We start from the raw sequence: 24,530 nt of genomic DNA, 5'->3' as shown, positions 1-24,530 counted from the left end.
GCTATACCTTTGAGTATGGTAACTGAAGGCAGGGCAACACGTTCTGAGCTGACTCTGGTCAGATTTTGAAGCCTATGTAGTGACAAGACTCAAACAGTAATGGCTTAAACTACTATTTCCCTGCAAGTATTCTGGAGTTGCCTATCTTTACACTAGCACTCACACAGCGTACACCTATACAGGCCTAAGAAGCTAGCTGACTCTGAAAAGGATAGCAAGAAGAAAGGGAGAGGAGTCATGAGACCATCTGTCTTTGAATTTGTGTTTGTGAGGGGATGTTATTTCCAGTTGCTTTTTATATGCTATTCAAAATTCTTTAAAAAAAAGTTTTTATTCATAAATCCAAAGGAACTTTCAGACAAAAGATTACTTCCTTATTTCAACTGGCATTCTATAGCAACATTTGGTGTGATATATTAATTCAAACAACTTAAAGTTTCCTTATTAGAGGATAATAGATGATTTTATAATGTTGAAAGTCCATTTTAAATTACACAATAATTTTTATAACTAATTAGGTCAGAGGAATAAGCTTGCTTTTGATGCAGAAAATTCAAAGGCATTATGAAAGAAGAGAAAAAAAATCCAATTTCGCATTACTTTCATAAATTTTGCCAGTTCTCACTAAAGAACAATGAGCTACTGGAAATTAATTAAGAGCAGATTTGACAGCCTGCAATAAAAACACTTTAATGTATCTAAATTGCTCTGGATTTTTAAAAAATATTTATTTATTTATTTATTTGAGAGAGAGAGAGAGAGAGAGAGAGAGAGAGAGAGAACATGAGTGTGAGAAGGGGCAGAGGGAGAGAAAATCTGAAGCAGATTCCCCACTGAGCATGGAGCCTGACACTGGACTCAGTCTCAGGACCTTAAGATCATGACCCTGATCTGGATTCTTGAACATAATAAAATTCCAAGAAAGTGTCTTCGGGTAAAATTTCTTGATTTCTTACCTTGCCATATTTCTGGGCATAAGACCCTGTGAGCAATGAGTGAAAAACAATGATGGTTTCATCCAAGTCCCAGACAAATACACGCTGAAGAAAAAAACAAGTATCAAAGAATTATCAGGTTCCAAGAAAACAGAAATCTCTTTACAGGTTGAAAACATCTGATTTTGCAGTTGGATATTATCTCAATACCATTTTATAAAAAATTACACTACTCCATTAATTTTTTTCCAAGTTTGCCAGATGTTACTGTGATAAAATCAGAGGGGGAGAAGTGATTTTAAAAAGTCATAAAAAGCTTAAAGATCAGATGTCCTCATTTGAATGGATTCATCTAAATATTTACTTGCAGTTAATACCCAAAAAGACACATTTGAACTTAGGACATAAGTGTACTTGAAATGCTATTTTAAAATATTGCCTTATGGATTTATGAGATTCTGCAATTTGTGCAAAGGATTAAATTTTTAAAAATATTTTTAAAAAATCAGTGAGTGATCCCTAAACAGAAATTTGGGTTAGATTAAGCTATGAAATGAGGGCTGTTTAGTTGGCACAGTATTTAGAAAGATTTCAAATTACTGATCAACATTTCATGATTTTAGGAGATTTCACAAAAACGTCAGGGTTCTCTGACCACACCAGGGAAACTGGAAGATATAAGCAATGCTGACTGACATTCCACATGGCAGTGATGGGTGTGCCTCCTTCGACTGGGCCAATGCTCCCTGCTCCCCACATTCTGTTGGCTCCCTAGCACCATTCACTCATTTATATCATCTGCTTGGTTCCTAGACGCACTGGAATGTGCTACTGTCCTTCAGGTAAAAGAAGTGATCTTTTATGAAGAGGCACGATGATTATTATTTGACTTTACCAGATATGGAAATTTGGGTATTTTTCTTAATTAAAGGATGCAGCTGTGTAAAAAGTAACACAGTATGGTTAAGAATAGTTTCTCCTGATATTTTATAATAAAAAATCAACCTGCTTAGCACTGATTTATCTCAAAAGAGCTCTCAACCAGAAAATAGGATGAGTGGAAAATTTTACAGATATAAAAATGTTAACCTGTATCAAAAGATTGGAATTCTTCCTACTTTTCAGAAAACAACTTTTCCTTTCCATACAGATTAACTTTACCTTTTTAAATTTTATTGACCCCCCAAATTTTATTGACCTATATAAACATCTTTCATTACCTTAATACTACCAAATAGAGTGTCTCTCAGAAAATTATCCCACAAACAATGGCTTTATTTTTTATATTTTAAGTTGTGCCAATTAGGATCAAAAGATGCAATTATCTAGGCCTAAGATTTGTAAAGTAGCATCATTTTTAAGTTGTTAGTTTTTAATTTTGCCATTACAATGGATGAAATATCAAATTTTGGAGCTGTGAAATGTCTACATGATAAGATCCACTCATTTCATGATATATCCTTCTTGTTTTTTTAAGGTTGAAACCTTATGGCACTGTGAGGTATAGAATATATCATTCAATAAAATAGGACAACATATTTCACTCTTTAAGGGTAAGTTAGCATACCTCCAGGTCACTGTCAGGAGGCGGGGAGGGATTATTTTTTCGGCCTCTTCCTCGGGATTTTGACCCAGAACTCCTGCATGTTCTTTCATCAAGATCTTTGATAGGTGTGGAAGGGCTCTGCACAGTATCAAACTCTCCTAGAAATAACATGATATGTATCAAGAATAGCACTTCATTTTTTTATCAGTGTGAGTCTTTGTTATGAATTATCTTAACAAATCATTATATATAATAGAAAGTTTCTCATGACAAAAAAAGATTTATCAACCCAAATACACAAAAACCTAATTCAATAAAAAATTTTGCAGGTCACACAATTCCTCATAGTTTCAGTCTGTGTAATCTATTAAATCTGAATGTGTTTTATACTCATTATGTCTTCACCTTTCCTGTCTCTACCTCCACCTACATATTTGTCCAAATTGAGATCTGTTCGCATCTCCTTATGTCAGAGCTCAAAAGAGGAGATATCTTCTGGATCAATCCCATCTCTCCACCTGCAAAGCAGACTCCCAACCTCACCCACTTAGGGAATCATGCTCCATTAGTTGAACCCTCTTAACTTTCTTCCAACTTCTTGCTTTTCTGTGGGCTACAGACTAGCTTAAAAGTCCTTCCCTTAACCTTGCATTTCCACCTAGAAGGTATTTGCTTGCTATCTTCCCTTTTTTAAGTGATACTCTTTGAAGAATAGTATATAACAGTGCTGTCCAAAAGAAATATAAAGTGAGCCACAAATAAAACCACATATATAATTTAAAAATTTCTAGAAACCACAGTAAAAAATATAAAGAAACATGTAGAATTTAATTTTATGCATATGTATTGAGCCAATATAACCATAGAGTTATCATTTCAGCATGTAACTAACAAAAAATTGTTAATGACATGTTTTACATAATCGCTTTTTCATTCTAAGTCTTTGAACTCCTATGCATTTCACACTTACAGCAGACTTCCAACTGTACTGGCTATACTACAAGTGCTCGATAGCCACTTGTGGACAACGGTTGCAGCAATGGACAGCACATCTGTCTCTACTTCCTGACATCTGACTTGTCATAATCAGTTCACCAACTCTAATAATACCATTCTTACTCAGAGTCCCTGATGTAATAGACAGACACAGACCTTATCTTCCTAGATGCCCGTACCATGTTTCATCCTCTTAAACACCACCTCCTCAGAGCCATTACTTGGCAGCTGATACCTTGTGGTCTTCTAGCTCTAGAAACTCTCCTACCAGTCCTTTTCTGTCTAGGAGACACGTATTTTCCTTTTCCCATTCTTTGTATGCTGGTATTTAAGAGTTCCAGCCTTTGGTCACTGTACTTATTCCACACCGTCTGGGTGATCTATCCCTCTCATTGGTTAATCACCTTCTCTGAGATGACCCATACATAAGTCCATACCTATAACGAGGCCACATCTTACAGAAGTTTCAGATTTTGTATCTAACTGACTTCTGCATGGCCCATAGGTACCTGAAAGTCTCACGTGTTAAAGCTGGTGATGGAACATTTTATTAGGAAGAAGTACTGAGCAGTGGCAAATCTGTGGGAGCAGGTTAAAATAAACCGAAGCCACAGTGAGATGCTGTAAAACCTCACAAGTAATAAGAGTCAGACTTACTGTAGGACCTGAAGCATTTCACTCAAGTTCTCTGAATCTGTATGGGTAATAGCAGCTGCTTTCTGAATTACTGAGGTAAAATGATGTATGTTTAATTTAATTTAAATAATATTCAGAAACATTTCTAGGCGAGTCTGATGTCAAACTACATTACATTTAAATTATACAATTTTTAAATATAAAGAAGTTATAACTATTATGCTTTATCACACAATTATAGAAAATTATTATGAGGACAGCCAAGCAGTTATTAATCTAAATTAACAAATCTGAATAAGCTGGACAGCATCTAGGTCGTATTTCTTCTGAGAGGTCCTAAATAAATAGTCATTTTTACAAAGTTGACCTGTAATTATTTCTAATGATTATAACATCTTCTTTGGGAAACATTAGGCATGTCAGGACAGCAAAAAACAAAAACAAAAACAAAAAACCCACATGTTTGTGCTTCAAATATTATTTGAAAACATTGTTAGCATAGTCCCTATCATAGATTTCTGCTACCGACTATGTGAGAGTAGACTGTAATAAAAATGTTCTAGAGGTTTCAGCTGAATATCAATCACCCTATCTTGGAGTAAACTGTCTTTCAGCTTATTTGCACAGGCATTAAATGAGGCTTTAGGTATTTAAACACATGCCAACTTAAAAAAAATCACATAAAAATTTTTCTATTTTTAGTTATTTTTTTAAGCAGAATTTTCATAAGGTTACTATGCCCTGCAAGTCAAATGTTCTTGTTCTGATAAAATGCTGATTCAAATTAAGCCCCATTTATTAAGTAAGCTTATAAAATATTTTGGATGACTTCCCACAAAAACCTGTCTTTCTACTCATGACAGATCAATTTTCAGCTGTTAACTATCATGAGGCAGCTTTGTTCTTGCAAAAATGCAAGAGCTGAAAGGTCAAAAACTTGCAAAATTCCAAAGCCGTTGTGATCAGTTATGGGTGGCTGATTGTTGACTGGATCTATAAAGAAGGAGTTTGGCAGGAACAATTCAGCTATTAAATGAACTGGAGAGCCAGCTGCTAAAGAGCAGAAGGAAGAAGAAAGGAAAAGGCTAGACATAGGAAGTGTCCGGGTTTCAATAAAAGTAGGATTTGATATCACTGATTCTTGCCAAGTTACAGAAGCCTCTTAAAAGGGTTTTAAGAATTTGGACAAAATACGGACAGAAGTGTTTTGATGAGCATAGAGGCATATCCTTTTAAGAAAACTATGAAGAGTAGCTCCATATTTTTCCTTAGTATGTGTCATGCACTGCCTTCTTTCTTAAAGTGTATTGAAATATGTGTTTGGCTCTATTCACTACTCATTATGGCTGTGAGATTCTTCCATTTTGTAACCTGGAGCAGTTGTTTGCTTTTTCCTTCATGGGATAGAACTTCATTATATATGTTTACTATACTTTATCCATTTTGTGAGTGAATATTAGGTTATTTTTAGTTTTAGGCAGTTACAACAAATAAATCTGCTATAAACATTCTTGTACATGTCTAATGGACATTAGCTCCTATTCTGCTAAGGTATATTCTTAGCAGTGGGACTGCTGGTCCAGAAGGAAAAGGTATGCTCATCTTGCGTAGACACTGACATCCTTTTTCAAGTGTGGTTGTATTAATTCACTCACTAGCAACAACATTTTTAGTTGTTCCACATCCTTGCCAATACTTAGTATTGCTAGTCTTTTTGATATTAACCACTGTGGGGGTATTTTGGTCTCATTATAGTTTTAATCAGCAACTTCTTGATGAATAATGATGTAAAACCTTTTTTTTTGTATTTTTTTGTCCATTTTGTATCTTCTTCTTATGAGGTAACTTTAAATCTTTTGCCTATTAAAAATTTGGGTTATCTTTTTCTTATTGATTTGTCAGAGCTCTTTACTGTAAAACATTTTTTACATATATATGTCTGACTTAAATGCCTCTCTAACCCAGTCCATTTGGTCCTTCATTATTCTTTTTTAATAATGGGAGAACCAGAGGCATATAAGATTTTAAATTAACTTACCAAGATGAAATAGCTCCTATGCAGAATGCTGATATGATTCCAGAATTCCTGCTTTAACCACTAGGCAACCCTTTCTTTCCCAAATAGCAACAGATCCTCCATCCTCCAGGTTACAAAGAGGTCAAAATTATATCTGTTTCTACCCATCAAAAGAGTATATAGACTTTAAGCAGTTTTGTGAGAGTAAGGGCCAATGAATTCATTGAAAGATCTTCATGGTAAAAGAGTAGGTCCTGAAGAGTGTGTGTGTGAGTTATCTGGGCTCCTATAGTAACTACCCAGGTGAAACTGTTCTGACCTCTATATCTTTTGAAGGTGCTATCCTTTCTTCTGATAAAGGGAAAAACCAGGAACTTGAGCTCCACTGGTCATTAAACATTTGGTGACACTTTTTTTTTTTTTTTTTTTAAGAGAAACCTGTTAATTCCAGTGTCTCTGCCAAATTTCACTCAGGTAATTGCACAAGGGTACATTAATCCTGCATGTAGGGAAAAGGCAAATTGGTAGAGAAGTTAAATGTGGCCAGTCCTTTCTGTCTAAATCCTCTTGTTAGCTTCAATGAAATGCATGAGCACTTTGTCTTCCTTCCTGTCCTTGTGTGAAATGCTGTGAAGCTATGGAAAATCTACTGAGTTCTGCCTAAGAAACTGGCTTCTTTTCAAAGAGTGAAGTGATCTTACTGTATCCTTTACTTTTCTGAAGCACCTGTAAAGTTTAATTAGCTAATGTACTGTAATGTTTGCCAAGGTCTCAGTGTAAAGGATGATACTGTTACAAATTACCAATTATCATTTTAAAGATGTTTAAAAACATTAAAAGAGGAGGAACTACAAAAATCTCTAATTTTAATGTGCTAATCACCCATCAAACTTTCTGAATGTGAATCAAAAATCTAATATAACTGAGATTATCTTTGGTCAAAGGCAAAAAGAGATCTTTATAAAGGTAACAAACCCAAATATCTGTTCTTAATCAGTATACTACTGTTTCTTTAAATACATTGTCAAACTGCCTAATAAGGTAAAGCCAATAACTGAATGCTATTGCAATTTCCAAATAACATCAGTCATTACCAATTGCCCTAGGCTTTTTTTGGGCCAACACTATAGTGGTTGAATAATTCTCCTTTAATCAGTACAAGAATGAATAACTACACCTTCCAAGCTTTGGTTATTTAGGTACAACTTCATTTCCTTTAGGTTTATCTCTAAGCCAGAACCACTAGCTGTCTACTATAGAATATAAAGTACGTTTTTATTTTCAAAATGAGAGCTGTGAATAAATAAATGATTTATGAAAAACTGTGGATTTAATTGTTAGGTCTCTGCATTTTGTCCAAAATGCAGAGCTGGTCAATGGGAAATACTTTTCATATCCCTTGAACTAAGTACCTCAAATTTCATCAATAACAAAGAAAAATCCCATAGTTATAAACTTTTTGACTTTTTGGATGCATGCCAGATCTTGAAAGGCAAAATCAAACTCAAAACTACCTTGACTAAAGGTCTGGGGTCACAGAATTCCCTAAAAATCCAGACATGTGCATTGTTATAATTTTGGTTGATAGAATAATATAGTTATAAGTAAAAATGACTTCTTTAAATTCAACAGAAAATCTGATAAGATCTGAAATACATGTCAAACTGTATTGGTTGGTGCTAGCAATGAATGGGCAGCTGAAGAAATTGCATTCTGATAGTGACTGTGAGAATGTTACACATGGATGTGTCACATCCAAAATCAAACATTCAGAATATCTACATGCATTTGGTATTTTAAATGTAAACAAAAAAGCTATTCTGAATATTTATTATTCTTCAGTTAATGGAAAGTATTTATCAGTGTCCTTCCTACAGAGACTCTTTTGTGATCACAATGAAATTAGAGCTAAATCAACCTTTAATTCAAAGTGTTACCCAGTAGATATCATATTTGAAAACCAAATGTTTTTCACTCATGGTAGTTCTAGTCTAGTAAAACCGTCTAGTAAAAACCGTCTGCTGGTCCTGGTCCTATCATTCAGTCTCCAGTATCTTGATGATCAAATACTTCTGTGATTTCGTTTTTGAACACAGTCATCCTACCTGTTTTCTCTATGTATTTACTATTGAGAAAAATCTTTCACAGTGTGGTAAGATATCTCCTTAGCTAAAACATCTTCACTATCTGTTAAGCAAGTATTCTGAAATCATGTTTGCTTTTTCCTCCCTTCCATGCATCCCTCCCTCCCTGCCTCCTTGTCTCTCTTTCTTCCTCTCTCTCTCTCTCCTTCCTTCCTTCCAAAGATTTATTTATTGATTTATTTGAGAGAGCACACGCATGCATGCAAGTGGGGAGGGAGGAGAGGGAGAGGGAAAGGGAGAGAGTCTCTAGTAGGTTCCTTGCTGAGCAGGGACCCTAACATGGGGCTCAATCTCATGATCCTGAGATCATGATTTGAGCCAAAACTAAGAATGGGATGCTTAACTGTCTGTGCCAGAAAGGTGCCCCACACAATCTTTAAATTGAGGTAATATTCTTGATGAAATGCAAGTACTGACTCAATGAGGATCAGGACAGATTTAGAACATGGGATTTAGGCTGAAATGAGTTTAAGGTGACTGAGGCACTAAGGGTGCAATATTTAAGGGCCGTGAAAATGAATGTCTCCTTCAATTGTGTGTCCCGTGCTTCCCTGACCCTACCTTAGTCCTGGCCCTGCATAGGACACAACTGCTCGGAAAGGCTGAGGCTAGATGAAAAGCCTAAACAGGAGCCTTAAGGGGGCAAGGACCAGAAATTCAAGGGGGCTGTGCGGTCACAGGAGGAGGATCTAAAGGGAAGATAAGGAGAAAGAAACTGAAAGTAGGAAGATGAAGTCTAGTAGAACACTAAATGGTTTTTCCTTGGGGTCATAGACCCTATTCTGAACAGGCAACCAAAAAGAAATGATGTCACCATTCATCAATTCATGACCTGAGCATTTCTTGGCTGTTAATTGAAGTGTCAGCTTCATTATCATTTTTTTTGGTTCAAATTAGTTATCTTGCTAATATTCCTCCTATTATAGATGCATTTTCCCTTTTCAACACCTATACAATTTTAATTATTTGCTTGGTATTTGTCCTGCTTGTCAAATGGAAGCTAAAGGGATGCAGAGAACTCATTCACTACTGAAACATCAGCAGTACCTGGAACCTAATAGGCACTCATAAATAATTGTTAAATGGTCTTAAATCTTCTTGGAATCACTGGTCCAGTTAGAAAGAATTTGCAGTGTTGTGACCATGTTTCTTGCCCTTCCAACACTGAGCAAAAAAGATAAGTCTGCACCTTGCAAATAACTGAGGGCAGAAATATAAGCTTGAACATATTAATGGTGATCATAAAAATTCTTAACTTCATTTTTAAAATCAAATCTTGATAGTTCTTTATATATTCTGGATACAAGTCCTTTATCAGATATGCGTTTTATGAGTATTTCCTCCAAATCTGTGGCTTGCCTTTTTATTTTTGTAACAGTGTCTCTCAAAGAGCAGAAGTTCTTGATTTTATGAAGGCTAATTTCCTTTCTTTTAGGGATTGTGTTTCTATTGTTGTACCTATAACGTGTATACCTACATATGTACCTACGATATTATATAATACTATTATTACATAATACTCTTTATGTAAAAAATCTTTATGTAATACAAGGCTACAAATACAAGGCTACAAAAATTTCCACTATTTTCTTCTAGAAGGTTTACGGTTTTAGCTTCTATGTGTATTGTATTGGTGAGTTATAAGTCAAGATTCTGTTTTAGGATTTGTTTTTTGTTCTTGCTATTATTGTTGTTATTTTCACATACAGACATCCAATTGTTCCAGTACCATTTTTTTGAAAACAAACAAGCAAACAAACAAAAAACCCTTTATTTTCCAAATGACTTTGCGCCTTTGTCAAAGATCCATTTTCCAGTGTATGCATATTGGGTCTATTTCTTGACTCTTTATTACTACTTCATTGTCCTATGTATTCTTTTGCCAGTACCACACATTGTTGATAACTGTATTTTATAATAACTCATGAAATCAGGCAATGAAAGTCCCCAAACTTTATTTTTCAAAATTATTTCAGCTAATCTAGTTTCTTTGCCTTTCCTTGTAATTTTAGAATCATCTTGATGGTTTCTCCAAAAAGTCCTGCTGGAATTTTGAATAGGGCTACAATGAATCTTTATTAAATTTGCTTTTAACTTTAAATACTTCAGCTATGTCAGCAAATTCAAATCCAGTAGCACTGCAGATAAGCTTCTGACAACGAAGAATACAATGGATTTTAAGTAAGTTCTAAACAGACAAAGATATTAAACTACCTACCAATGATCCTATAAATCCTAGGAATGTAGGAAATGTTCACTGGCTGGAGCTACTGATGACTCACAAAGATGAAGGAGCTAAACAGTTTCTCAAGCTTAAAGGAAGATAATATTATTACAGCTTTTCTGTATTGTCAAGATCTTTACAAAAGAAAGGCAAAAAGTCCACTGACCTATTTATATTTACATATATATATATATATATATGAATGTGTAGTGTGTGTGCATATATATATATTTTTTTTTAAATTAAAATCTCTTAACCATCCACATCTAAAAGAAGGGTTTTTCTGAAATGCCAGAAGAAAAGCCTCATCTTATACAGTGGTACTGGTATAGATTAAACATCAGCATAATTAGATGACAACTTTCAGCCTTGTTTCCAAAATGTCCTTTTTCTGAATATTATTAGACCCAGCAAAACATAAAAGTATTTCACCTGGATGAAGATCTGTACCTGGTTGGCTAGTCAGTCCTGGGAGAGATTCCTGCAACTGATAGGTTGAGGTCGAGGATGATGTGCCATCAGCTGTGTTATTTGATGTCATATATGCTCCATACGTTGATGCTGAATAATACTGTGCATACTGGTTTTGGCCAAAGGCTGTGTAGGATGGGTAATCCTGAAATAATAATTGAGACATATGTGTGCCTGAGGGAGAAATTACTTCCAGCGTGCTCCAAAGAAGAGCAATCACTATGATAACTGAAAGATTAATATTTGGCTCCATTTGTTTTGGAGTCCACAATTTTGAGGTGATCCTAGTGAGTGCACACAGTTATGAACTACCCTGCTGGCTTTGCAAATCAGGTCCAGCAAAATTCTCAAACTGCCTAAAGGTTTCATATACCTCACTTATCCATGATTACTTATTCAAGGATGTACATCATAAGGTCTTATGTACTAGAAGAGGAGAAAAGAAAGTGGAATGAGTCATATTCACAGCACCGGTTCTTACACATTTCCTAATATCACCAGCAAGGAGATGGTATAGCTGCCCTTCTCATCTTCCATAGGGACATTGTGATTTCTGCTACCCTTCTGGGATACTCTTGATAATTATGGATGAAATAAAGAATAAATTAAAAAATGAGTAAGAGTTTTTTTTTACTCAGCCTTTCATAGGCAATGTGTCATCTAAGGTCTTGACTTAAAGTCTCTAGTGAGATTTTCAAACATTGAGTTTGCCTCATTTGCTAGAGAAAAAGAGGAAGTATTGGATCAACTCCTCCAACCTGCCTTTTATTAAAAAATTCTAAGACCCTGAAAGTGGTCTAAGTAATCCTTCAAAATCCTTTTACATAATAAGATAATGAATAAGAATTTGTTGCAATAATTGGCATTTAATGTATTTAGCATGTTTTAGCCCAAGTTGTTATGAGTGATGACAAATCCTTGGTCAGGATTGATTCCCTGATACATGTTCCTAAGGGAACAAAGGTCCACGTCTGATGTGGTTTCCAAAATGGGAAATTCTCTGTATAAGAAAATATGTGTATTATCAGAAAGGATTAAGTACAGTTGACCCTTGACCAACATGGGTTTGAATTGTATGGTTCCTTTCATATGCAGATTTTTTCCAGTAAATATAGTACAGTCTGTAAATGTATTTTCTCTTCCTTGTGGTTTTCTTAATAACATTTTCTACTTTCTAGCTTACTTTACTGTAAGAATACAATATACAATACATATAATATATAAAGTATGTGTTAACTGTTTATGTTATCTGTAAGGCTTCCTGTTAACAGTGGGCTATTTTAGTTAAGTTCTGGAGCAAAGGTTATGCATGGATTTTTGACTGCGTGGAGGGTTGGCACCCCAACTGCCGTGTTGTCTGGTCCAATTCTAGTCTGGCAGAAAACTAAAATTCTATTTGTCTATTAACTTCAGGATCTGATGTTCCTCTTTACCACCTGTAAGCTAAGGAAGAAAACCTCTCAGCAATACTTAGACAAAGTTCCTAGCAACCTATCTTTCTCAGAGTAAAATATTTAAAACAGTACTTACTTGGTTGTCAGGCAGTGTTCTAAGTGGATTTACAATCTCATTTAATCCTCACACTCTCCTATGTGGTATTATTACCCCACTGTGCATTGAGGGGAATGAAGACACAGTGTGGTTAAGTGATCTATCTGTTCAATGTGGGACAGCTTCAGAGCTAGAACTGGAGCCCAGAGACACTGACTCTGACATTAGTGTACTGACACTCTACCTGAGGTTGCTAACATCCTCATGGGAAGATGGAGGGACTTACAGGAAAGGCCCAGACTGCCGGCTCCTGGTGATTAAAATGTCTTTTTGTACTCAACATATCTTAAAGATCTCCTCTTCTCTTCATCCCACTATGGTCACCCTGGTCCAAGCTACCTTCACTTCCTGTTGGAGCTGGTGGACAGGTTTTCTAATTTGTCTCATTTCTATGTTGAGGTTTCTCCAAAGTGTAGAAAGCCAGAGTAATCTTTTCAAAACATAAGCTGTATGATGTTATTCTCCTGCTCAAAATCCTTTAATAACTTCCCACTGGGCTTGGAATAAAATTGAAATCCCTTACAGAGGGATACACATACAGAGCCTTACATACCAATACACAGTCTGACATACACAGGGGTAGGCCTATGTTTATACATCTGCTTCCCCATCTGCCCTCATGCACAAACTAAACCCTCCCCTTCTTTGACTTCCTTGGAACAACAAGGTTTTTACCTCTCAGAGGTTTGGTACATGCTACTTTCTATGTCTAAAACACCCCAACCCTCTTTGTTCACCAAACCCTTAGAAGATTTGGCCTGAATATCACTTCCATAGAGAAGCATTCCACAATATCTTCCCTACTCAAAATTAGATTTCTATTAATATTTTTACTAGGACTCTGTTACAACTCCTCATGCTTTCCAATTCTATATTTTTTTATGTGTTTACTGATAAGTTTATGGTTAGTAATGCCTAGTAGTATCTCAGTAGTTGCTAAGCTCCAGGAGGCAGGAACCAGGTTCTATCCACTCCTATCTTCACTTAACATGTCCCCAGCATACAGACCAGTTCCTAATACATTATAACTACTCAATAACTATTAACTAAAATAATGGACTGGTATTCCAACTATGGTCCAAAATACAGGTTATGTTTTATATTGGAGCCACTGTATTTAAATCATCAGATAGTAGTGGATCTGTTTTATAACATAAATCTTTCTTGTCCTTTATGAATCTTTTTAAAATATTTTTCTTCCACACTACTTAATAATCAAATTTCTATTTTTCCTTTTGTTACATTAATAAACATTAAAAGAAGGTAATATAATTCTTTCAGTAAATCCAAAGAGCACACCTGTGCAATAAAACTTAGATTTTAGAATATATAAAAGTCCAACAACTATGTTAAAGTAAAATAGTGTATTATCTACCATGGAAATCAAATATCCTTCTATCTCAACTACTTTGAACATGACTAAGAACTAGGGAATAAGGACAAAAGATTCTGAAGCATCAGTATATTCACTCATCAGCAATATTCACTCTTGCTCCACACATAACTCTAACAAATTAGATTTTAGAACTCACAAAAATACTAAGAAAACATAGTTAGGAAAGGGACTAAGGATTGCTAGAGGCAAGTACAGTGACAAAAGCAAAAATCATAGCTGTCAGGCAGTAAGAATCAAATATTTATTAAAATGAATCACAGAACTAAAAGAAAAAAAAATCCAAGAGGCATTTGGTCTAATAACAAATATTCTGGATTTAAAAAGTCATAACCTAATTCTTGGTTGTAGTTCAATCTCTTCACAGCAACTTATCCAAAAAACAAAATTATGTTTAGTACAGTTTAAGATCATGAGAAAATATGCAATACATTGTGTAATTATATGCCAAATGATTAAAATAATCAGAGCTTAAATGTTTAAAGAGCAAATTTTTAGCAACCAGAAAACCTAAAATAACCAGAATAAAACAGATCCCAAGAATTCTGGATAGCTAATTTTTACCACCTTGAAATGCCATCTTAATTTTAAATACAGAAATCTTTTTTTTCTAGGAGAATATGCACTTATATGACAACCTGAAAGTATTCCTCATAGATATGAAACAAATACAAAAAGCCTAAATACAAAAAAGTTACTATACCTGTTGTGAACTGCTAAAATTTGTTGAATTGGAAACTGAATTATTTGCATAAATAGTAGATGATGGTGCAAAACTAGAACCTAGAAATAAAGAACAAGCTGCATTTAAAAAGTATTTCTTTGCAAAATAATAAAACACTTCATTTTGCAGAATCCAAGGAGAGAAATATATTTTTAATTTTGTTAAGGCAACAAAATGTGCAATTTGAAGTAGAGAGATTTATAAAGAAAAATGTGTCTTAGCTCTATCCCTCTTGTGACAACAGTTAAAGTCTTTGGTACAGATGTCTGTTGGACTCAAGAGTACATGGGAATGGTCTTAATTCAGCAGCTAAACTTTAAAAGCTAAATGTTTAAAGAGCAGAGGTTCTCAAAGAATAAAATACTATGCAGGCAGAGTGCTTCTAGGAAGCTACTGGAACTTTTAGATGGTCATACCAACTGCATATGAACATAGAAACCACTTGAGTTAAACATTTGGATGAGATTAGCTTAAGAAACAAACACAGAACCTACTAAAAATTGACGCTTACAGCAACCTTTTATTTCCTCCTATGTCCTTTTCTTACAACCAAGAGAGATGTGAACTAGGGCTCAGCGTCAAGGGAGAGCTGTTCACTACAATCACATAAGGTTTGAGGGCCTTCTAAAATTTGACTATAAGGTTATGGGGCTCCTGGGTGGCTAAGTCAGTTAACTGACTATCTTTGGCTCAGATCATGATCTCAGGGTCCTGGGATCCAGCCCTGCATTGGGCTCTCTGCTTAGTGGGGAGTCTGCTTCTCCCTCTTCTTCTCTCCCCACATTGCCCCCATCCCCTGCTCTTGCACAGTCTTCCTCAAATAAATAAATAAAATTTTAAAAAAATTTTAAAAAATGAAATTTGACTATAAGGTCAGAATTTTACTTATTTTTTAAAAATTAGGGCAAAAATAAGTGAAATATAAATTTAGAGATTTTTAAAAAAATATGTTCTATGGGGCAGCACGGGTGGCTCAGCGGTTTAGCGCCGCCTTCAGCCCAGGGTGTGATCCTGGAGACCTGGGATTGAGTCCCACATTGGGCTCCCTGCATGGAGCCTGCTTCTTCCTCTGCCTGTGTCTCTGCCTCACTCTCTCTCTCTCTCTCTCTCTGTCTCTCTTTCTCTCTCTCTGTGTATCTCATGAATAAATAAATAAAAATCTTAAAGAAAATTATGTTCTATGGAATGTACTTGTAAAGAAGTAAAATGAAAGACTATTGACAGAGCTGATTGTTTTATCAACATGTTCTGAACTGCAATAATATTATCTAATTAACACAAACTGACCTGGTCCAGAATGTCCAATACAAAAGTATTTTGGGGAATAAGTGAAAGTGTACTCATAGTTGCTTTTACTCTTAACTGAAGCTGTGCGGCTCATTGGGGCTTTAGCATCTATGCAAGTATATTTCTACCTACATTTTAGGTAAAAAGAGACCTGCTATTTCAGCCAAAAAAGTCTAGATAATTATTTCATTTTAGTCAATGGACTAAAATTTCAACACTAGTTGATTAAAATATGTTCATGTAACCCCAAATGTATGACTAATGATATAGACAAAATGATAGAAAAAACTTTTATTTTTATTTTTTTTTAATTTTTATTTATTTATGATAGTCACAGAGAGAGAGAGAGGCAGAGACACAGGCAGAGGGAGAAGCAGGCTCCATGCACCGGGAGCCTGATGTGGGATTCGATCCCGGGTCTCCAGGATCGCACCCTGGGCCAAAGGCAGGCGCCAAACCGCTGCGCCACCCAGGGATCCCCAGAAAAAACTTTTAATGTATTTACTATGTCACTAAAGTTCTTTCTGCAATTACTAAATAATGATCACACATAGAAGCAAAATGAAATACTCATACAGGAGGATTTTTTTCAGGTGGAGGTACAAATTATATGAACACTCCTATTAAGAAATATAGTATTAATAGAGGAGAGGTATATTAGGAATGAACAAATACTCCACAATCATTCAATGGTAAACGGGATCTAGAAAAGTACTAATTCAATTATAAATATAATTAAAACTGCGTTATATGCTTAAGGAATACTGACAAAAAAACCCTGGGACTTGACATGAATTTTTGAACCTTGCTTAAGTAGATGCCATAATGTGTGCCTGGCATGGCTCAGAGTTTACTTTGTTTTGGACCTAGCGTCCTGCCAGTTTTATGCAACTTCAACTTACATACTGAAATTTGGCATGGGTCGTGTTTCTTGATGTATATTCAATTCCTTTCATCATGTTTTTTTTTTCCCCTAGTTATTTGTCTTTCCTGATGTGAACAGCAATAACAATTAAAACCATTCTCATGAAGGCATATTCCTAATCTGCAGCCAAGGAGTCTTGTTCAGAGAATTCCTCCTCCCATATATTTCCTGTGTGGTGACTTACCTGGCATCTGGTAAGAATAAGGCGTCTGGCCTGGCTGTGGGGTGGAAAACCCCGGGCTGTAACTGAGGCACCCACTCTGTAATGGGGACTGGGTCTGTGAAAGTCCACTCTCTGTTTTGATGCCTGGCAACATCACGCCCAGATCTGTTTAGGAAATGCATGTGCAGACCTTTTAGTTAGTAAAATGACCTTACTCCTGAGCTGTAACTTATGCTAGAATATCTAAGCACGAGGCAGCAGGATTACCCACTCATAAGCAAAGGAGCAGAGAGATGTGAGATACCGTAAGTGGGCAGGCTGTAGGGCTGTCCGGTCTGTGAGTAGGCTGTGTAGACGGCCGGCTGCTGCATCCCCGAATATTGAGTCTGGCCTGCATAGGCAGACATTGTTTGAGCTGCTGGTGTAGAAAGAATGTGTGGATAGGGCCTAAATATCAGAAAAATAGCATTACTGTGGCAACAAAGACTGCATACTTCAAACAGCTTAGATTCAGTGAAACCTTATAATACCCAGGAAGTAATCCTCTTCTTTATCCACAATACAATTATAACAACAAGGAAAGGGCAAAAGTCCAAGTGTCCGGAGCCCAAGCTCTGCTACAAATCTGTCTAGTGACTTAGGACAAATGGTTTAAACTCCCTAAAGGCTTATACCTCACCTATAAAATGAAGACTTTGGATCTGATATTATATCTAAAGTCTCTTCCAGGCATATAATTCTTGTTTACATCTGAAATAGTATTCCAATTAAGGTGCAGACAAGAGAAGTGGAGCACAGGCCAGTTAATATGCTCATGAGCATACTTCCAGTCACTGTGAGTGACCTAATGCTATATGACAGACACAAAAGTCATGAAAGGCCCTACTAAGAACTCTACCAGAGAGGAGGGGGTGGGGGGGGGAGAAAAAAAAAAGAAAAGAAAGGAAAAAAAATACACAGCTGCTTCCTGAAAAGAAATGGAATGCCATTCTCTTTATCATGCCACATTTTACAGAATGTTCTCAAATAGATATCCAAAACCAGTCTGTACTTAAGGGCAGAGACTGTAGTTTCTGCAGAAAATAACATTTAAATGTGTGTGAATTACGAATTCCAAATCTCAACACATCTGGCTGATTGCAACCAAATTCAGATATATACCTAATATTGTTAACCTTGAAAATTTCTACCACTGTCTTCAATAAGTTGACTTCATTTGGGGACACCTGGGTGGCTCAGTGGTTGAGCATCTGCCTTTGTTTGGCTCAGGTCATGATCCCGGGGTCCTGGGATTGAGTCCTCCATCAGGTTCCCCACAGGGAGCCTGCTTCTCCCCTTCTCCCTCTGCCTATGTGTGCCTCTCTGTGTCTCTCATGAGTAAATAGATAAAATCTTTTAAAAAAAGTTGACTTCATTTATGTTTTTTAGAACTTGAAATCCAATGAAAATAATGTAATATGGAACAAATTATGAAGTGTTAACATTTGAAATAAAATGCAATCTTTTTAGATTTTCTTTTAAGCTAGTCAGCATTTTTGAATTACCATTAAGAAATTTCTGTTTTCAAAAAAAAAAAAAAAAAAAGAAATTTCTGTTTTCTGGTTGAGCTTGATGCTTTCCTCAAGGTATATAATCCAAAATTAAATGAACTGTCTGGACAAACATGAGTCTATCTGTATTTCTAGATTTGTACAGGATATTTATCCATATGTCTAATCCACCCAACTAATTTATCCCAGCATCCATATACTGAACTATCTATAACACACATATACATAAATGTATCCCAATTTGAAGTTATGTCATGCAAATACAGATTAATAAAGGTAATCTTGAAAAATGATTCTAACAAATTTGGAAGAATCTATTGAGCACTTACTTGGAAGGATAGAGCTGTGGGGAGTATTGATGTGCTGATCTGGGGCTGTAACCACTACTTGTTATTACTGTAAGACATAAAAACCAGTGCAAAAAAAGTTGCTTCATGAGTATGTTTCACTAGAATGACATAACCAGTTTGAAGAAATTATCATGTTAAAGAGATGTTTCTAAAAATTCACTCATTTTCTAAACAGAAAAATTTTATCTTCTAAACAGAAACAGATGCCTAAATATTTTCTTCTAATTGAACTACTTCAAGTCTGGTTTAAGAGCATAAAAAGAAATCCTCAAGCATAAAATGAAATCTTTTCACAAATCCTTTCTCTCTGCCATTCTTTTACCTTTTCAAATCAGTAGCATATCCTTATGTATTAAGTATGAATAATTATCTTTGATTATAGACAATTAAGATTTCATGACATAAAAGTAAATTTTTGAAATTTTCAAACTTCATGTTTTAGGTCTTAAATTTCACATACGACAGCAACATTATCGCTCTTCCTCCATTTTTGTTCTACTAAAAATACAATAAAAATTCAAGAAAATTGTGAGGTTCCAACTTCATTTTGAAATTATAAAATGCTACAGTTTTATATTGCCTTTAATTTTACCAATGAAATTAATTAAAAATGCAGAGTTCAAAATACTCGAGTACTAACTAGGATATGCATAGAAATCAATGAGTGATAATGCACCACATCTTAAGAAACATAATTGTATAATGCAGCAGCAATCATATTTACAAATATATTTTGAACTATCAGAGAGAGTATTTTCTTTTTAGAAGAACTTAGAGGTGAAAGTCAGGTCCTATTAACATTTTGTCCTAACACGAAGCACTAAACTGGAATGCATTCAGAAATTTGGAAGTCTCTCTTTCCTTCAACCATCTGCCTTGACTAAGACAGATGTATTGCAAAAACATGGACTCCAAAGTGTTGAGGCAGTCCCTTCAGAGCCAATCCGTACTGGGCAAGCACACAGAGTGTCTTTATTAGGCCATCTGCTGTTCATTCACTTTTCAAAAAGATTAAAGTAGTATACAATGCAGTGCTGGAATTAGTTTAGTCTAATCAATCATAGTTATACTTCAAAGTACTACGTCCTTTCTAAGTTGTTCATAATAATTCTGGAGCTAAACTTTTAGAATTGTAAAAGTGACAAACAGGTTTAGGTTGCTAACTATTTTATGAAACATGATATATTTCTATATCCAAATGCTATTAAGTACCCTTGTGATCTGTCATTTCATAAACACATAGAATTTAATGTATTTAAATGCTATTTGGCCTGTAAGCTCTAGGTATGGAAAGTATATTATAGTTTTCATAGAAAGTAGTTTAGTGCAGAAAGTATGTTTTCAAGGATACCATGAATCAATTTTGGAAATATGAATATGACTTGAGGTGTCATGTTCTAAATATTTTAACCAAGCAAAATTTAAGTGAATTTGCTATATAAATTTGAAAATCATTTGACGAATGAACCATTAATTTCCTACTGATTTATTAAAAGCTTAACATTTAAAACTTTCAAATCATTTCAATGAGAACACACTTTTTCTACCACCCCACAGGCATTAAGTGTGTATTACATAATAGCAATAGTGTTATTCCCCAGGAAATTCCATCTGATTTATTAACTCAGAATAGTGAATCTTTTTTTTTCTTTGCAAAAATATAGTTAAGTGAGGCATAACTCCATGTATTTTTGTCTCAAACAGAAAACATCACTTTGGCACACTCAAGAGTTTATAGAAATCAGCTCTTCTCAAGATCGCAAGTCACAGAGCTTTTCCAAAGAGACATCAAATAATGAAAGAACCATTCACCACAGCAGCTTTTATAAAATAAGCCAAAGGATAAAATTATTTCAGAAAAAAACTCCATATACCTGAATTGAAATCTGAATAAATTACGATCTTCCTCTCTCTAATGAGTGAATCTAGACAACATTAAAATAATGTACCCATAACAGTATCAAGGCTCAACATTTAAAATTTCAGTCTATATATGTTCACATCTAAATAGGATGCAAAACCTTTGGCTCGGGAAACTAAGATGTTCACACAAAACTTGGAGAACTTATGCTCCTTAACTAAAATTTATATATTTATTCTAAGTTATGTATCTGCAGATATCTGAAAACAACAAAATTGGACTAAAGTGGGTTGAGATTATGCTGACCAAAGTACAATCTGTTCCTCCACAGGGCAGCCTAATCTCCAGTATGGTTTCTGGAATACCATGTACAGATTTGGGAGACTTTCCTTTCATTCCCCATTGTCATTTAATTAATCAAGAGATTACAAAAAGCACTCAAATCTCATTATACTCCATCATCTCTGCAGATAAAAGTAAGCAAACTGCTTGTTTTCAAAATGTCTTGAAAATTAATTAAAACAAATTTCTATACAATATGACCAGATTCTCAGAAGGTGATGCAAACAATTTTAAGGTTTTACTGTAATTACTGTGACACCTTAGGTTAGACTCTCAATAGGGTAGGAGATGGGTAGTGAAGGGTGAGGGAAGGTAGGAATTTTGCTTGCAAGGGGACATTTTAAATGTCTGGAGACAATTTGGGTTGTCATAACTAGAGAGAGCTATGGTCATTATGGGATAGATGACAGGGATGCTGCTAAACATCTTCCAGTGCAGAGGGCAGATCCTTTACCACATAAAAAAAGGAAAAAAAGCTAAATTTTAATAGTGTTGCTGTTGAGAATCCCTGACTTAGAACATTGTTGTCAAAAAGAACCTGGTCCATGGTGTTGGGAATGTTCTATATCTGCGTTGTCCAATATGAGAGCCACTAAAAGACAACATGCAGCTTCAAACACTTGAACTGTGACTGCTGTGACTAGAGAGAAAATTTTTACTTTTACCAAATTTTAAATAATTTCAACTTCAATAGCCACATATGGCTATGGGACAGCACAGCCCTAGATAAGAGAAAACTGGGAAACTATTTGTAAAGATAATGTGAGTGAATTTTAGATAGGCTGACCAAGTTTTAAATAATTTCAACTTCAATAGCCACATATGGCTATGGGACAGCACAGCCCTAGGTAAGAGAAAACTGGGAAACTATTTGTAAAGATAATGTGAGCGAATTTTAGATTGGATGACCACTCACAGATACTTCTTTTTCCATTTTCATATTTTCGAATAGGGTATTACAGAAGGACCCCTGGGCAGATCAGGACACGGCTCTGTACTCATTCATACCAGTGACCAGCTATGAGGCCTGGACTGTATGGCCTTCACCACCCTTAACTTAACTGCACCTCTGTGTTCTTGCCTATAAATCAGATCAGAGACCTCTGAAATTCCTTGTGGAATTCTACAGTTTTGTCATTTAGTTTTCAATAAACTTGTGGTATGGAATTTAAGTATGCCAGCAATTACTTAGTAATTCCACTCCTTTTCCTAAAAATGTGTTCACATGCCTTCACTTTGCAGAATGTTTAGAAGAGTTATGGTAGGTGAGCAATAAAAATGGCTAGAGTAAGTTGGCACCCATTTATCTCCTGGAAAGCAAGTGAATTGCTATAAAGGATATGGACTAGCACACGTGAATCTCAATGCAGAGTGAATTATTATCTTTCTGTCTAAAATACTAATATTTATGTGAATATACAGCTACTGCTTCCACTCAGTGTGAACTAATGAAAGGGGATCATCTGTTTCTACAAAAATCAAATGTATGCTCCAATGATACTATATTCAGGGACATACCCCAACTCTTTTTACACAAAGCATACCCACGTAAGACCTTTGTATGTGAGGATATGGATAAAACATGATAGCAGAATAACAGAACCAAGAAGTAATTAGCACAAATACTCTTCCAGGTTTACTGTTTATCTTTGTGCTATCCAAATTCCTTTTCAGGTTAAAAAAAATTCTTTCGCCAGATAATAAACTAAACAGAGTACTGTAACATAAAATCTTTAACGAAATCAAATTAATGCATGTACTTTGTACCCACCTGGGAGTTATCAGGTATTTATATTTTAAAGGATTGATGTTTAAAGACATGCTATTGTTCTCTTTGAAGCACTGAGTGAAAGTAGTGCTCTCAGGCTGGGTTCTAATGCAACCAGCATGTGTCCTCCTGCAGCCCATTAACCTTTAATACTTGTCACTCAGCTGCTTACACAGGAGGATTTTTTTTAAACCCAGAGAGGAAACAAGGTTATTTAGAAGGAATCAAATGGATAGTTTTACATCTCAAATGTTGGGAGAGAAGGGAGTTTTTATGCCATTTAAATGGACAAGGGAACAAAGCCAACTACTACAACCTAATTGTTAAATTAAACACTGTATAAAATAATTACAAAGGGAGCCAGCCCTGCTGATTTCTAACAAGAAAGTCAACTGAAAATCCAGCAACATGATTCCAAATATCATTTTTAAAAATATGTGCAGTTAGGACAATTAGTTCTAAAAAAAAATAAATCTAATGCTAAGTTTATAAAAATCCGCCTTCTCAAAACTCCACTTTGGTATTTATGGTGTTCATTCATGAGGAAGATGGTGTGTACCCCAATGTGCACATAGCAACGCATGAGCTTAAGGCTTTACCTGACCCAGTAAAAGTGTCAAGGGCTCCATCTCCGGTGGTGGTGGCCGCTTCACTGCTGTTCAAAGGCTCTGTTTTGACTGCAAGGAGAGACACTATATAGAAGAATAAGTACATGTGAGTTTTATTTCTAGATTTTAATCAACGACGCTGACTGTTGCAACTAGTGGCTTTTTGAGCTACCATGGGCATGCAAGAGAAAACCTGAGAGGTTGATGAAGAGAGTGTTGTTAATTTAGCTTCTTAAAAAATGGACATGCAGTTGTAGAGGATTTACTGTTAAATTCCTCTAAGCTAGTTCTCTCAGCTCTGGTTTTTTTAAAGGCAGTTGACCTTATAAAGGGAAGCAGCAGTACACATATTTGCATTTGTACCTCACCTGAGCACACTCTGACATTACAGTCCAAAGACAGAAAAGAAGGAATCACGGCACATTTAATCCAAATCACAACATAGAGATCTACTAGCTTGTATTTTATTCTTCCCAAAGAGACATTTGGAAAAAGAAAAATGATTGATGGCATAAAAGTACAATGGAGGCATCTGTAAATACAGAAACCACGGCCCTGTTCCTGAGATGGGTAGAAAACGAGGCATTCCATAAACTTCTGCTCTTGAAATACTAAACAGTCAGAAGGTGTGAGTTTTTTGGTTTTTTTTTTTAGATTTAATTTATTTATTCATGAGAGACACAGAGAAGGAGAGAGAGGCAGAGACACAGGCAGAGGGAGAAAAGAAGCAGGCTCCATGCAGGGAGCCTGATGTGGGACTCGATCCCGGGTCTCCAGGATCAGGCCCTGGACCGAAGGCGGCGCTAAACCACTGAGCCACCGGGGCTGCCCAAGGTGTAGGCTTTTTAAATTTTATTTTAACTGTGTGATAATTTTTAATGCTCACAGAGATAAGCAGAGAGAAAGAGATGATTTCTACAGCACTAAGTACATCTTCCGAAAGTCTTTAAAATGTTCTTTCTACTTCGAAGTGGTATATTCTGCCCAAATCCTCCCCTGGGCACTGTGTCACTGGTGCACATCATTGTCATTACTAGAT

The 24,530-nt window shown here is 35.5% G+C and overlaps 1 protein-coding gene and 1 long non-coding RNA gene across 10 annotated transcripts in view; one reads left to right on the top strand and one right to left on the bottom strand.

The window, feature by feature from the left end:
- Nucleotides 1-24,530, bottom strand: part of EYA4 (EYA transcriptional coactivator and phosphatase 4) — a 306,395-nt gene that overhangs the window by 35,048 nt on the left and 246,817 nt on the right. For 5 of the 9 annotated variants that reach the window (XM_035707881.2, XM_035707879.2, XM_025422307.3 and 2 more), the window contains 8 exons: nt 23,483-23,575; nt 18,892-18,958; nt 17,317-17,459; nt 17,034-17,177; nt 14,617-14,696; nt 10,931-11,114; nt 2,503-2,639; nt 957-1,040 (listed from right to left, as the gene is read on the bottom strand). In XM_035707881.2, coding sequence (XP_035563774.1) covers nt 957-1,040; nt 2,503-2,639; nt 10,931-11,114; nt 14,617-14,696; nt 17,034-17,177; nt 17,317-17,459; nt 18,892-18,958; nt 23,483-23,575 — 932 coding nt within the window. The remainder of the gene's footprint in view (nt 1-956; nt 1,041-2,502; nt 2,640-10,930; nt 11,115-14,616; nt 14,697-17,033; nt 17,178-17,316; nt 17,460-18,891; nt 18,959-23,482; nt 23,576-24,530) is intronic. The other 4 variants (XM_025422312.3, XM_025422313.3, XM_025422315.3 and 1 more) reach the window with 1 other exon arrangement.
- On the top strand, nt 6,237-20,839 carry LOC125755830 (uncharacterized). Its single transcript, XR_007413214.1, has 3 exons — nt 6,237-6,604; nt 16,902-17,043; nt 20,617-20,839. It is a non-coding gene; the product is annotated as an uncharacterized LOC125755830 (long non-coding RNA).

Source organism: Canis lupus, chromosome 1, assembly GCF_003254725.2.
Source record: "Canis lupus dingo isolate Sandy chromosome 1, ASM325472v2, whole genome shotgun sequence".
Lineage (NCBI taxonomy): Eukaryota > Metazoa > Chordata > Mammalia > Carnivora > Canidae > Canis > Canis lupus.
The sequence above is the reverse complement of the archived record's forward strand: the minus strand, read 5'-3'. Positions and strand labels throughout refer to the sequence as shown.